A 15,304-nucleotide genomic window follows, 5' to 3' on the forward strand; every position below is an offset into this window, starting at 1 on the left:
TCCTGGTTACTATAGCTCTGGACATCATGACCTCTAAGGCAGGAAGAAAGAGGATGGGAAAAGGGCAAAGCTGCCTTTCAGTTTAGTCAGCCACCTTTAAAGAACTTTCTCAGAAGCCTCACCTGAATATCCTCAACTGACATTCATAAGTCTTGGGAACCTTGCTGTACCCAGCAGTTGTAAATTCTTTTACCAGGGAAGAGGAGACCTGGTGGCAATCCTGGATACACTCGTTACTAGCTGTGTGACCGTTTACTAGCTGGGTTACTTTACTGACCATTTCTGAGCATCAGTTTCTTTATGTGCAACAATGGAATAGCGTGACCATGGAGGGTGTCTGGAAGGATTACATTAAGAAACATACAGTGCGTGGTACAGAGTAGACAGGTGACAGCTTTGTTTTCTCCATTTCCTGAATCATCTGACTTCAGTTTGAGTAGTAAACCAAACTTAGGATCTAATACTTACTGACGTATGACCTTAGATGTATCATTCCGTGTGGTCTTAACTCCTTCATCATCTGCAAAATAAAGATAATAATAATACCCACCTCACAGGTCACTCAGTATCAAATAAGCTAATTGAGGTCATGTTTCAGTCACAGAAGGGGTTTTCTTTCTCCCCCACCCCCTCCATCACTTCCTCTAGATCAAGAATTCTCAACGGGAGTGATATTGCCCCCAAGGGGTCAAAAATTGGTTTGGGGGGGATGTAAAAATCCTACTCTGTATATGTAGAGCACAGATACATACAATACAGAAACAGATGTCTATACAGTATATCTGTGGCATAAGGTGATCAGGAACAAAAATGTCTAAAAAGATACCTGGAGTTGGGGGCACATAGTGGCAAAAGGTCAAGAAACGTTGCTCTAGAGTCGATCTTGATAGACTGTGTCCATAAAACCATTCCTGGCATTTGCATACTTCTGAGGAGCCAAGTGCCAGTGGCTAGTTGATCCTCCCTAGTGCCTTTTTTCATAACCCCGTAGGTGAGGTTTCTCTGTTGTCCCCAGTGAATGCTGCATTTTATTTTTATAAACTGCCCCCACTTTCTTTTGACCCAAGTATGTCATTAAACTCCAAATCCACCACCTATAAGAAAAGTAGACAGCAGAAGCAAGAAGAACTACGATCCTGCAGCCTGTGGAGCAAAAACCACATTCACAGAAAGATAGACAAGATGAAAAGGCAGAGGGCTATGTGCCAGATGAAGGAACAAGAGAAAAACCCCAGAAAAACAACTAAATGAAACAGAGATAGGCAACCTTCCAGAAAAAGAATTCACAATAGTGATAGTGACGACGATCCAGGACCTCGGACAAAGAATGAGGGCAAAGATCGAGAAGATGCAAGAAATGTTTAACAAAGACCTAGAAGAATTAAAGAACAAACAAACAGAGATGAACAATACAATAACTGAAATGAAAACTACAGTAGAAGGAATCAGTAGCAGAATAACTGAGGCAGAAGAACAGGTAAGTGACCTGGAAGACAGAATGGTGGAATTCACTGCTGCGGAACAGACTAAAGAAAAAAGAATGAAAAGAAATGAAGACAGCCTAAGAGACCTTTGGGACAACATTAAACGCAACTACATTCGCATTATAGGGGGTCCCCGAAGGAGAAGAGAGAAAGGACCAGAGAAAATATTTGAAGAGATTATAGTCAAAAACTTCCCTAACATGGGAAAGGAAATAGCCACCCAAGTCCAGGAAGCGCAGCAAGTCCCATACAGGATAAACACGAGGAGAAACACGCCAAGACACATAGTAATCAAATTTGCAAAAATTAAAGACAAAGAGAAACTACTGAAAGCAGCAAGGGAAAAACGACCAATAACATAAAAGGGAAGTCCCATAAGGTTAAGAGCTGATTTCCCAGCAAAAACTCTACAAGCCAGAAGGGAGTGGCATGATATACTTAAAGTGATGAAAGGGAAGAACCTACAACCAAGATTACTCTAACCGGCAAGGATCTCATTCAGATTCGATGGAGAAATCAAAAGCTTTACAGACAAGCAAAAGCTAAGAGAATTCAGCACCACCAAACCAGTTCTACAACAAATGCTAAAGGAACTTCTCTAAGTGGGAAACACAAGAGAAGAAAAGGACCTACAAAAACAAACCCAAAACAGTTAAGAAAATGGTCATAGGAACATACATATCGATAATTACCTTAAACGTGAATGGATTAAATGCTCCAACCAAAAGACACAGGCTCGCTGAATGTGTACAAAAACAAGACCCATGTATATGCTGTCTACAAGAGATCCACTTCAGACCCAGGGACACACACAGACTGAAAGTGAGGGGATGGAAAAAGATATTCCATGCCAACGGAAATCAAAAGAAAGATGGAGTAGCAATACTCATATCAGATAAAATAGACTTTAAAATAAAGAATGTTACAAGAGACAAGGCAGGACACCACATAATGATCAAAGGATCAATCCAAGAAGAAGATATACCAATTATAAATAGATATGCACCCAACATAGGAGCACCTCAATACATAAGGCAACTGCTAATAGCTACAAAAGAGGAAATTGACAGTAACACAGTAATAGTGGGGGACTTTAACACCTCGCTTACAACAACGGACAGGTCATCCAAAATGAAAATTAATAAGGAAACAGAAGCTTTAAATGACACAATAGACCAGATAGATTTAATTGATATTTAGAGGACATTCCATCCAAAAAGAGCAGATTTCACTTTCTTCTCAAGTGCGCACAGAACATTCTCCATGATAGATCACAGCTTGCGTCACAAATCAAGCCTCAGTAAATCTAAGAAAATTGAAATCATATCAAGCATCTTTTCTGACCAGAACGCTATGAGATTAGAAATGAATTACATGGAAAAAAACGTAAAAGACACAAACACATGGAAGCTAAACAATACGTTACTAAATAACCAAGAGATCGCTGAAGGAATCACAGAGGAAATCAAAAAATACCTGAAGACAAATGACAATGAAAACACGATGATCCAAAACCTATGGGATGCAGCAAAAACAGTTCTAAGAGGGAAGTTTATAGCTATACAAGCCTACCTCAAGAAACAAGAAACATCTCAAATAAACAGTCTAACCTTACACCTAAAGGAACTAGAGAAAGAAGAACAAACAAAACCCAAAGTTAGAAGAAGGAAAGAAATCATAAAGATCAGAGCAGAAATAAATGAACTAGAAACAAAGAAAACAGTGGCAAAGATCAATAAAACTAAAAGCTGGTTCTTTGAGAAGATAAACAAAATTGGTAAACCATTAGGCAGACTCATCAAGAAAAAGAGGGAGAGGACTCAAATCAATAAAATTAGAAATGAAAACGGAGAAGTTACAACAGACACCGCAGAAATACAAAGCATCCTAAGAGACTACTACAAGCAACTCTATGCCAAGGAAATGGGCAAATTCTTAGAAAGGTATAACCTTCCAAGACTGAACCAGGAAGAAATAGAAAATATGAACAGACCAATCACAAGTAATGAAGTTGAAACTGTGATTAAAAATCTTCCAACAAACAAAAGTCCAGGACCGCATGGCTTCACAGGTGAATTCTATCAAACATTTAGAGAAGAGCTAACAGCCATCCTTCTCAAACTCTTCCAAAAAACTGCAGAGGAAGGAACGCTCCCAAACTCATTCTATGAGGCCACCATCCCCCTGATACCACAACCAGACAAAGATACTACAAAAAAAGAAAATTACAGACCAATATCAGTGATGAATATAGAAGCAAAAATCCTCAACAAAATACTGGCAAACAGAATCCAACAAGACATTAAAAGGATCATACACCATGATCAAGTGAGATTTATGCCAGGGATGCAAGGATTCTTCAGTATACATAAATCAATCAACATGATAAACCATATTAACAAATGGAAGAATAAAAACCACATGATCATCTCAATAGGTGCAGAAAAAGCTTTTGACAAAATTCAACACCCATTTATGATAAAAACTCTCCAGAAAGGGGGCATAGAGGGAACCTACCTCAACATAATAGAGGCCATATACAACAAACCCACAGCAAACATCATTCTCAGTGGTGAAGAACTGAAAGCATTTCCTCTAAGATCAGGAACGAGACAAGGATGTCCACTCTCACCACTATTACTCAACATAGTTTTGGAAGTCCTAGCCACGGCAGTCAGAGAAGAAAAAGAAATAAAAGGAATACAAATTGGAAAAGAAGAAGTAAAATTGTGGCTGTTTACAGATGACATGATACTGTACATAGAGAATCCTAAGGATGCCACCAGAAAACTACTAGAGCTAATTAGTGAATTTGGTAAAGTAGCAGGATACAAAATTAATGCACAGAAATCTCTTGCATTCCTATACACTAATGATGAAAAATCTGAAAGGGAAATTAAGGAAACTCTCCCATTTACTATTGCAACAAAAAGAATAAAATACCTAGGAATAAACCTAGCTAGGGAGACAAAAAACCTGTATGCTGAAAACTATAAGACACTGATGAAAGAAATTAAAGATGAGGGCAACAGATGGAGAGATATATCACGTTCTTTGATTGGAAGAATCATTATTGTGAAAATGTACTACCCAAAGCAATCTACAGATTCAGTGCAATCCCTATCAAATTACCAATGACATTTTTTATGGAACTAGAACAAAAAGTCTTAGAATTTGTATGGAAACACAAAAGACCCCGAATAGCCAAAGCAGTCTTGAGGGAAAAAAAACGGAGCTGGAGAAATCAGACTCCCTGACTTCAGACTATACTACAAAGCTACAGTAATGAAGACAATATGGTACTGGCACAAAAACAGAAACATAGATCAATGGAACAAGATAGGAAGCCTAGAGATAAACCCATGCACCTATGGTCAACTAATCTATGACAAAGGTGGCAAGGATATACAATGGAGAAAAGACAGTCTCTTCAATAAGTGGTGCTGGGAGAACTGGACAGATACATATAAAAGAATGAAATTAGAGCACTCCCTAACACCATACACAAAAGTAAACTCAAAATGGATTAGAGACCTAAATGTAAGACCGGACACTATAAAACTCTTAGAGGAAAACATAGGCAGAGCACTCTATGACATAAATCACAGCAAGATCCTTTTTGACCCACCTCCTAGAGAAATGGAAATAAAAACAAAAATAAACAAATGGGACCTAATGAAACTTAAAAGCTTTAGCACAGCAAAGGAAACCATAAACAAGACAAAAAGACAACCCTCAGAATGGGAGAAAATATTTGCAAACGAATCAACGGACAAAGGATTAATCTCCAAAATATATAAACATCTCATGCAGCTCAATATTAAAAAAACAAACAACCCATTCCAAAAGTGGGCAGAAGACCTGAATAGACATTTCTCCACAGAAGACATAGAGATGGCCAAGAAGCACATGAAAAGCTGCTCAACATCACTAATTATTAGAGAAATGCAAATCAGAACTACCGTGAGGAATTGTAGTTCTGATTTGCATTTCCATGTGTATTTCACACCAGTTAGAATGAGCATTATCAGAAAATCTACAGACAACAAATTCCGGAGAGGGTGTGAAGAAAAGGCAACCCTCTTGCCCTGTTGGTGGGAATGTAAATGGATACAGCCACTCTGGAGAACAGTATGGAGGTTCCTTAAAAAGCTAAAAATAGAATTACCATAAGATCCAGGAATCCCACTCCTGGGCATATACCCAGAGAAAACCATAATTCAAAAAGACACATGCACCGCAGTGTTCACTGCAGCAGTATTTACAAGAGCCAGGTCATGGAAGCAACCTAAATGCCCATCGACAGACGAATGGATAAAGGAGACGTGGTACATATTTACGATGGAATATTACTCAGCCATAAAAAGGAACAAAATTGAGTCATTTGTTGAGACGTGGATGGATCTAGAGACTGTCGTACAGAGTGAAGTAAGTCAGAAAGAGAAAAACAAATATTGTATATTAACGCATGTATGTGGAACCTAGAAAAATGGTACTGATGAACCGGTTTGTAGGGCAGGTATTGAGACACAGATGTAGAGAACAAACGTATGGACACCAATGGGGGAAAGTGGCAGGGGGGTGGGGGTGGGATGAATTGGGCGATTGGGATTGACATGTATACACTGATGGGTATAAAACTGATGAGTAATAAGGACCTGCTGTATAAAAAATTAAATTAAATTAAATTCAAAAATTAAAAAAAAAGGAAAGTAGAAAGATTAATGAATGTATGAGGGTCTGAATTCCAGAGTACTCTTTTAACACAGTTTAAATGATATTAGCATTCTGCTTCAGTTTCTGGTTAGGCTCCTGTGTCGATTAAAACATGGCTCAACACCAGGGTGCATCACTTGGCCCATTCTGTTCATTATGCATTAGAAGGTGGTTGAAATAAGAACTTCCCTTAAACGCTGGAGCCTGTGTTTGTGATTTTCAAAAATACCTTGGGCAGAATATTGAACCCTGTTACCTCGAGGGAGGAAACGCTTTTGAAGGGAGAACTGCTACCCTTTCTTGCTCTTAATAGCGTAGTGCATCTGTAACGCAAGGGGGAAATTCAGAGGTTGGTTGTGGAAGAAACAAGCTCGTACATAGGTTGCTATTTAAATTCAGTATACAGTACCCCACGGTGCTGTTGCCGTATGATAATGGATGATTTTTACACTCGAGAGTCTGAATCACAGAGCTGCACTGGAATTACATATAGCGGTTATAAAAACATCTGTATAAGAAAATACCAAAGGACAGCATAGTGTCATGAAAACTACTTGCCAATAAATCTGCTTCTGATGGGCGACTAAAAATGGCCACATCAGGCATAAGAGACCTGTGCGTGTCTGTCGCGTAGGGTAGCTTTGTGAAGGATGACAAGCTTCCACTGGTACACTGAGATAAGAAACAGCTGTTGCTGGCATTGGCATCCCTGCAAGAAATGAAATGATAATTCTGGGACACACTTACGAGAGTTACCGTATATTGGATCAACGTTTGAATATATGCAAGACCAGAATCACCTGGCAGCCCCAGGCGAAATTGCCCAACAGCCGTTTAACCGTCTCCTGAGAAGGAGCACTGATTCCAGTCGCATAGAGCCATCGGCCGATTGTGTGTCATTTCCAAAGCAAGTAGCTCCAGTGTGCGTGTCTGTGGTAGTGATGGGGCAGGGGAGGATTGGGGGGAGGCTGTGGTTATTTTTCTTTTCTTATTGCTTCAAGGACATTTTTTAGTGTAAAATTTCAGACCTTCAAATGATGACTGCAAAGCAGTTGCTTAGGTGCATTTATAGACTGTGAATCAAAGGGGGAGAAACATCTTTCAGCACAAAAAAATTCACTGAATCTCACTATCGGATCTGTTTAATAGCTACACATAAAGGCAGAAGGCTTTTATTTTAGAAAGTAAAAAAAAAAATTAACAATTTTCATATACAACTTACATGCTCTCTAAAAATCAACAAGAACTCCAGTTACGAAAGCTTAAAATTTCATATTGATGTGGAACTTCGTTTTTGGAATTTTTAAAATTAAATCCGTTCAGCTCTTTAGTTCAAGCAGATTCTGACTACTTCTCTGGCATTTTGCGGGGAATTTTTTTTTTTTCCTTTTAATGTTTAACAATGCAAAGTCAAGTATAGACACCTACAGGTCTGGCCATGAGCTCAGCGCGGCATCATCACTTTTCTTCTCTTTCTTGCTAGATTTTCTGCTTGAAGGTTGTTTCACTCAGGCGGAGCCCCCCTCCCCGGGCCAGCCAGGCAGCCAGTAGACCACTTCTCTCTGAGAGATGCCTTGGAGTAATAGAGGAAATACGACCAGACTGTTCTGCTACCGGAGGATGTACTCAACATCCTCCAAATCAGAAAGGCTTTCTGGACCATTAGAATGATAAAGAACTGGAGAAGGATAATGAGAGAAATGGTGGGGCTCAGCCCATAGTGACCTTTAAGAAAAGGATAAGCCTTCTTTCTCAGGTTAGACATTCATAGACTTGGCAGTACAGCCAATGAGAACCGGACCAAATGCTCTCTGGAGTTCTCGTCTTCCTTCTGTGATGCCGTGATTTTAGGAAGAGGACACGCCGAGCAACCAGGAGCTGTGATTCCTGGCTCTCCACCATGTTTCATGCTACAGAGGGCTTGGGTTTTTCGGTTTCCATAACATCAGCCTCTGCCAAGGCAGTTCAGAGAGTTCAGCCTAAGTCCTCAAATCAGCTCTTATTACTCTGTGAGCTAATCTGGTCTAGAGAGCTGTGTCCTAGAGAAGAAAAACGGACGAGAGGAGAGTTGGGCAGAGAATGACAAAGGCAAAGGAGACAAGAATAGAAAAAGAAGGACAGAGAGAGTTTGAAGGCAAGGGACTGTTCGAAACAGCAGATAAATGTCTTTTTTCTCTCCATGTTAAAAATCCATCTGCCAAAATGAAAAGGTGCGATTAGGTAGCTAAATACAAATTCATGTTCTATATCTTTTAAATGACATATCGCCAAGGTACAAAGCAGCATGTCTGGTTGAAGGTTGGGTGATTCGATCCCTCTATTACTCTATATAAAACAAAGAATCTATAGTTTCATTACCCTTAAATTGTCTGGCAGTGGGCAAAGTTTTCTTAGAAGCTTTCCTTTCATATTATGCAGTGTAGTCAAGGATATATTAGCTTTGATGTTTTCTTACATCTCAATACACTGTGGAGTGATTTTACTGTGAGACTAATTTAGAAGGGAGCTTTTCATAGGAGGAAACAATGGTCAACATCAGCTGTGTTTCAAATTATAAGCAGGATGAAAATTCAGGGAAGAAGGGACATACACGTAAAATTGCTAGGTGTTAATAAGAATGCTTCTTATATTTATATTCTTGATGCTATTCTATGTCTCAAAAACTCCGGTTTCTTAAAACTCTCTTCAGGAGGAAGATTTTATTGTTAGGGAAATGGTATAGTGTCTACTAACATTATTTTGTCTTAAAGAAACAAAAAAAACGCCATCATATTAAACCGTATATAAAATGTATTTCAACTCTGGGAAAGAAAAAAAACCCCTACAGCTTAAGCATTTAAAACACAGTTTAAAGATGACTGATTTGACTGATACACAATAAAGTCGTTATAAAACAAATTCCCAGTATGGGAAATTTAATTTCACCTATAGGATTCATCACGCATCACCAAAGTTTTATTACAGTCTGGTATCGGGTGCCATTCTCTCACTTTCGGTTATCTTTTCTAATAAGATCATGCTGGTCAGGTGACATTTTTGAGGCACCAATTAAACATGTAATCGGTGAATGAAATTGGATTCTGTTTAAACCAAATAAAGAGAAAAACAAGCATATCAGCGTGATAAGTGGAGTACTTTAGCTTCAATAACTTAGAATGTAAATATATCACAGAGGGATGTTTCAGCTGCTAAACTAATAAAAACCCAGTCAATCAAATAGTAAAAGATATTGAGAAACAGCAACAGGAAGTATTATAAGAAAAGCACCCAATGGAGACACATAAGAGAAAACCCATCAGTTTACTCTCCCAGTTTCTTATCTGCTCTATAGGTTTAGCAGTAGACTTTTTTTTCCTTTGCATTTATCTTTGTGCCTGAATGAGTTCAGTTTTACTTAGATTAGGATGAGAACAGCAGGTTAATCCGTCCTGTCTTCATGGGCAACTGAACAGACAGACCAATATATCAGTGTAAAATTGTAATTCTGGAGATGAATGTTGTCTTTCTTGTTTGCGTGAACTTGACCTCTTGCCTTTTTTCCACCCCCGTTTCAGCTTCTGTCCAGGGCCCCTGGGAGAGAGCCATCTCACCAAACAAAGTGCCCTACTATATCAAGTAAGTTGAAAGCATCATGTTCTTAAAAAAGCATTTACTGTGGCTAATATGTATATTCACAGATGAATTTATTTTTAAAACTCGACGTTAACCTGGCCTACAATACCTAGTTCTTTCTTCCCCGAGGAAGCTTGGACAGGTAACTCATGCTAAAATTACCACTGAAAACTTGCTGATGCTACAGGGAGTCGCCTTCAGGAAAAATCCATTTAAGGCAGCATATACGCTGTGTTTTGTGATTGGAGGTGGTGTGGGGTTTTCAAAATAGAACGAAAAGCTGCTGATAATATTATGGATAGTGGCAATGAATATTTACAAGAACAATTTTATTTAAGAGTTTTCCCACACTTCCTCTTTAGACAAAGATGGAAGACGTCTGCAGCTACCTGTACCCAAACTGTTTTAGGCGAATAAATACTTGATGTACCCAAAAGGCAGTCAGTAGCAGTTCTGGATTTGTGGAGCTGGGGTGTTCATTCTTGATACGTAGCACTCAGCATTTTTCACATAGCAACAACAAAAATGATACTGTTTTCAGGGGTCATTTTTGTCAGTCAAAGGAATATAGGTTCTTAGAAGCACCTTCTGCAAGATGCTGCCTGAGTTACAAATTATGATACATTGGGTCGCCATGGAAGAAGGAGGAGAGAGGATGTTGAGTTACTATGATACCTTAACAGTTTCTCATCAGTTGTACAATTGAGTCCAGCTTAAATTTAAGTTTCTCTCGGCCACCTCAACAACAATTTAAATTAATTGGATTCATGAAATAGTCTTCAGTACCAACTTAAGTCTTTGAACTTGCTTCTGCCATAGTCTGACTAAAAATATTAAATGTTTTTCCATTTATCAAGTCTGTTTTTATTCTTCCACTGCCCATCCATTCTTCATAATTCAGTTCTAAAGCAATAACAGCATTCCTAGATCTTCATTACTACAGTTCTCAAGAAATTTGATTTCATGCCTCAATTTTGTTAACTCAGAAAAATGGGGGTGAGGGAACTTTTTTTGGCTCTTCAAAGAGAGATACATTCTTTAGGAAAGGTTGTCTTATTAAATTATACAGACAAGGTATCTCTTAACTTAAAAAATTTTCCTTCAATTTTTTTTTTCTCATTTTTGTTTTTGTTTTTGTTTTTGTTTTTGTTTTTCTGCGGTACACGGGCCTCTCACTGTCGGGGCCTCTCCCGTCGCGGAGCACAGGCTCCGGACGCACAGGCTCAGCGGCCACGGCTCACGGGCCCAGCCGCTCCGCGGCACGTGGGATCCTCCCGGACCGGGGCACGAACCCGCGTCCCCTGCATCGGCAGGCGGACTCTCAACCGCTGCGCCACCAGGGAAGCCCTCTGGATATTTTTTAATGCTTTATAATGTTTCCTTTTTAATGCTGAGATAAACTGATCATCTAAATAACAAGAGGTTTCTACACCAGTAGCACAGTTCCAGTTAGTTGTTGAGTCGTGCATTGATCCTTGAGGTTGTAAGTCAGTAACAGCGTCTTCTGCTCTACATTGCAAATCAGATAGTGTTTATGCCTGCATCGTGACACCAGCTTTTCATGTGATGCTAAGAAACTTCAGACTCCATGTTTGTCTAGTTTATTAGTCCGTAGCATACATCACTGTTACAGTCTTCATGTTCCCTCTCCCTTGGGGCTTTCCTACCCGTGCCAGCATCTCTTTCAGGTTATTTGATTACAGCTTCCATTGCCACTGAAAAAATAATCACGAACAATGTTCAACCTGTTGCAACTGCCTTTTCCATTCTCTGCCATTTTGTAGTCTTTTGGCCTACTGTCAGACTCATGAAATTTTCAGTACAATAGCCTTTAACCAGCTGCTGCATTCTGTTAGAATTTCTTTCACCTTTTTATGTTGCGTACTCCCATATGGGTAAAGCAAGCGGAGCCAAGAGCTGGGACTCTCTTCCTTTCTTAATGAGTTAGAAAATTATTCTTCTGTGTTCTGGACTGTCAAAAGAATTTAGGAATCCCAAACTTGCACGCAGTATGGTTTTTTGCATAGATGACATAATAAGAGCGTAAGAAATAGCACCCTGGGTCAGACCAACAGGGCAGCTAGCCCAGAACTCTGTCCCAGATGTGGGCACCAATGGCTGTGTTGTCAGTCAACCTAGTAATTTTCATTTCAAAACAATAAGGATGCATCATGACCATTTCTCAGTAATGCACTGTTAAATCAGTTGGCATTGAGTATATCCAATGGCTTCTTAAACTTTCCCCATTCTCCACTTCAGTCTTGTCTTAGCAGTAATAAGTTCTATAAACTTACGGATTTCTCTATAAACAAGTAAAGATGTATTTCAGTTTCTCTTTAATCTACATCCTTTCACCTCAAGGGACAGCCCCAGTTAAGTGCTATGAAATTCACTGAATACAATTATGTTTACCCAGAGTCGACTTTAATCTCACATCCCCTCACTAACTCCTTTTTATTTTCATCTTCCCAGTCTGAGAAATTCTAATCCGTTTTAGGTTTTTAGTCTGTCCTTGAATGAAAGATAAGCAGTCCCCTTGCTCATCTTAGTTGTTTTTCCGTGGATCTTTTCCAGCTCTGTTGTATCTTCCTTGGGATGTCGTGACTGGAATGGCCCAAATATTGGTTATTAAATTTGTTAGCATCGTCTCTAGTCTCCACTCAGTCATGAAGAAAGTAAATGCTGTTCGCTGTCTCCCATTGGTGCAGAAATGGAGAAACTAATTGAGGTCATAACCTGTTCTACATATGTTAGTTCTAGCTGAAGGTTGGTTTGTGGCAACTTTTCTGTAATACCAGATCAAGTGTTTGACCTTATATTTCTGCCAGCTGACTCTCAGGAAGGATTTGATTTTTAGGCAAGCTGGTCGTTTCCTCCTTCAAAGAGGCTGCAGTTGCTAAATATTGGGCGGCCTTCACTAATGAAACTGGGGAGTAAACCTGCTGACCCAGTCACCAGCAATGCATTTCCTCAGGTTGCCTTTCTAAATATTTCTGAAGTACTTCACAAAAGAGTGAAACAACTCATGTCTAAAGAAGTGTCTGTCTTTTCCTGCTGGTTATTTTGATTGTTGTACACGTTGCTGTAGCTGTCTAGTGACCTTGATCTACCCTTCTCTCCATTCTCAATCCCAGGCATGTTTCTACAGCCACCTGTTATATCTGAGTTGCTCGCAACTTTCTGATAGCTTCTGCTTAGCAAAATGAGGTATATAATAAAACCTCCCTGGCTGAAGCTGACTGTCGCTTCAGTCAACATTTCTTATTACTATTGTTGTGTCTGCTGCCAGATTTGCTGGACGGAGTTCTGACTCTCCCATATTCTTATGACTGACTACCATCCCTCTGGCTCTACTGGTACAAGTATTTGACTCTCTGCACGAAATTATGGCTATCCACCTACACTTACCTTTTGGTGTTTGTGTCTTCATGTGTCCTGTTGTGCTATTCACGGTTAAAGTGATGAATCTTGCTCTGAGTTTGAGTACCCTTGCTCTCTAACTCCAGTAGCATCTGAGTTGTTTGCTTGTTCGTTTGTTTGTTTTTGGCTGCATTGGGTCTGTTGCTGTGTGTGGGCTCTCTCTAGTTGTGGTGAGCAGGGGCTTCTCATTGCGGTGGCTTCTCTTGTTGCGGAGCGTGGGCTCTAGGTGCTCGGACTTTAGTAGTTGTGGCACATGGGCTCAGTAGTTGTGGCTCGTGGGCTCTAGAGCGCAGGCTCAGTAGTTGTGGTGCACAGGCTTAGTTTCTCCGCGGCATGTGGGGGTCTTCCTGGACCAAGGCTCAAACCCGTGTCCCCTGCCTTGGCAGGCAGATGCGCCACCAGGGAAGTCCCAGCATCTGAGTTTTGACACCACCTCCCTCCATACCATATTGCCTCTACTTCTATTTTCTGGACAGTTTTTCAGATTCCAAATCCCTCCCATATTTAAAGCATATCTTGCCCTCATTCTTGCTCCAGCTCCCTATTATTTGTGCCAGGAGTTGTTCTGATTCAAGTTTTAGATTAGTTTATTTGTTCCTCTGAATTATTGACTACTATTTCTGTACCTATATTTATATAGAGGGGAAGCAGTAGTTAGCTATATCTCAGCTTTAACGGCAAATCAACGTGCTAAATATCTGTGTTGGCTAGTTTGCAGTGGAAACAGCTTCTGAGAATGAGGTGGGCTCTTATTATAAAGAACACCAGATTATGATATCCAGCTTAGAAAACATGCCCCCATGTCTCATCCCTGATACCTCACTGTTCTAGGAATGACTCTAGTCTTCTGACATTCAGTTGAACATTGGTTGAGATTGGCAGAGGTTTTCATAGTTTTTCTCAGAATATAATTTTGTGCTCTTTCTGGTAAGGTCCTTCACATGTGTATTTTCCTTAAAAATATACCTTTTAAATGGTCTTAAGGACACGGGGAGGGGGAAGGGTAGGCTGGGACGAAGTGAGAGAGTGACATGGACATACATACACTACCAAACGTAAAATAGATAGCTAGTGGGAAGCTGCCGCATAGCACAGGGAGATCAGCTCGGTGCTTTGTGACCACCTAGAGGGGAGGGATAGGGAGGGTGGGAGGGAGGGAGACGCAAGAGGGAAGAGATATGGGAACATGTGTATATGTATAACTGATTGACTTTGTTGTAAAGCAGAAACTAACACACCACTGTAAAGCAATTATACTCCAATAAAGTTGTTTAAAAAAAATAGCGTTCACTAGGGGAGCCTGGACTGCGGGTTTTACATTATCATTTCACATCCATAATCCCAGATGCTTCCATAAAAAAATAAAAATAAAAATATACCTTTTAGCAGCTGATAAGACCACATGAAATAGCAGAAATAGTAAATTGACCAAGCAACAGAAGACTTGAAGTCTGGTTGCAACTTTGCTGTTAACTGGCTATTTGACCGAAGATGAATCACTTATATTCTCTGAGCCTCAGTTTCTCCATCTGTCATCTAAGGGGGCTGAATCGCATGATATCACAGGTTATTTCCAGTCCTGACCTTCCCTGATTTGATGATAATAGATACAATGGAATATTATTCAGCCTTATAAAGGCATGAGATTCTGATACATCCTATAACATGGATGAACCTTGAAAACATTATGTTAAGTGAAATAAGCCAGACATACATTGTATGATTCCACTCATATAAGGTACCTACCATTGTCACTTATATTCTCTGAGCCTCAGTTTCTCCATCTGTCATCTAAGGGGGCTGAATCACATGATATCACAGGTTATTTCCAGTCCTGACCTTCCCTGATTTGATGAATGTTGACTTTGAAACGAATATAGTTTAATGGATACATATGTATTCTTATTGCATCCTCAATCTTATCAAGATGGGAAGGACAAATAATATTAAACTTTTTTTTTTTTTTTTTTTTTTTAAACTTTTTACTTAACTGTTTAGCACCATTGATAATAGGAAGCGGATGTAATAGAGAATCAGCTGTCTAATTTCAGCTGTCAGTCTTGGAGGATACT

General features: G+C 39.6%; 1 protein-coding gene across 18 annotated transcripts in view; it reads left to right on the forward strand.

The window, feature by feature from the left end:
* Positions 1-15,304, forward strand: part of DMD (dystrophin) — a 2,551,447-nt gene that overhangs the window by 2,330,430 nt on the left and 205,713 nt on the right. For all 18 annotated transcript variants that reach the window (XM_067023689.1, XM_067023685.1, XM_067023692.1 and 15 more), the window contains one exon: positions 9,755-9,815. In XM_067023689.1, the coding sequence (XP_066879790.1) occupies positions 9,755-9,815 (61 nt within the window). The remainder of the gene's footprint in view (positions 1-9,754; positions 9,816-15,304) is intronic.

Source organism: Kogia breviceps, chromosome X (genome assembly GCF_026419965.1).
Source record: "Kogia breviceps isolate mKogBre1 chromosome X, mKogBre1 haplotype 1, whole genome shotgun sequence".
Taxonomy (NCBI): domain Eukaryota; kingdom Metazoa; phylum Chordata; class Mammalia; order Artiodactyla; family Physeteridae; genus Kogia; species Kogia breviceps.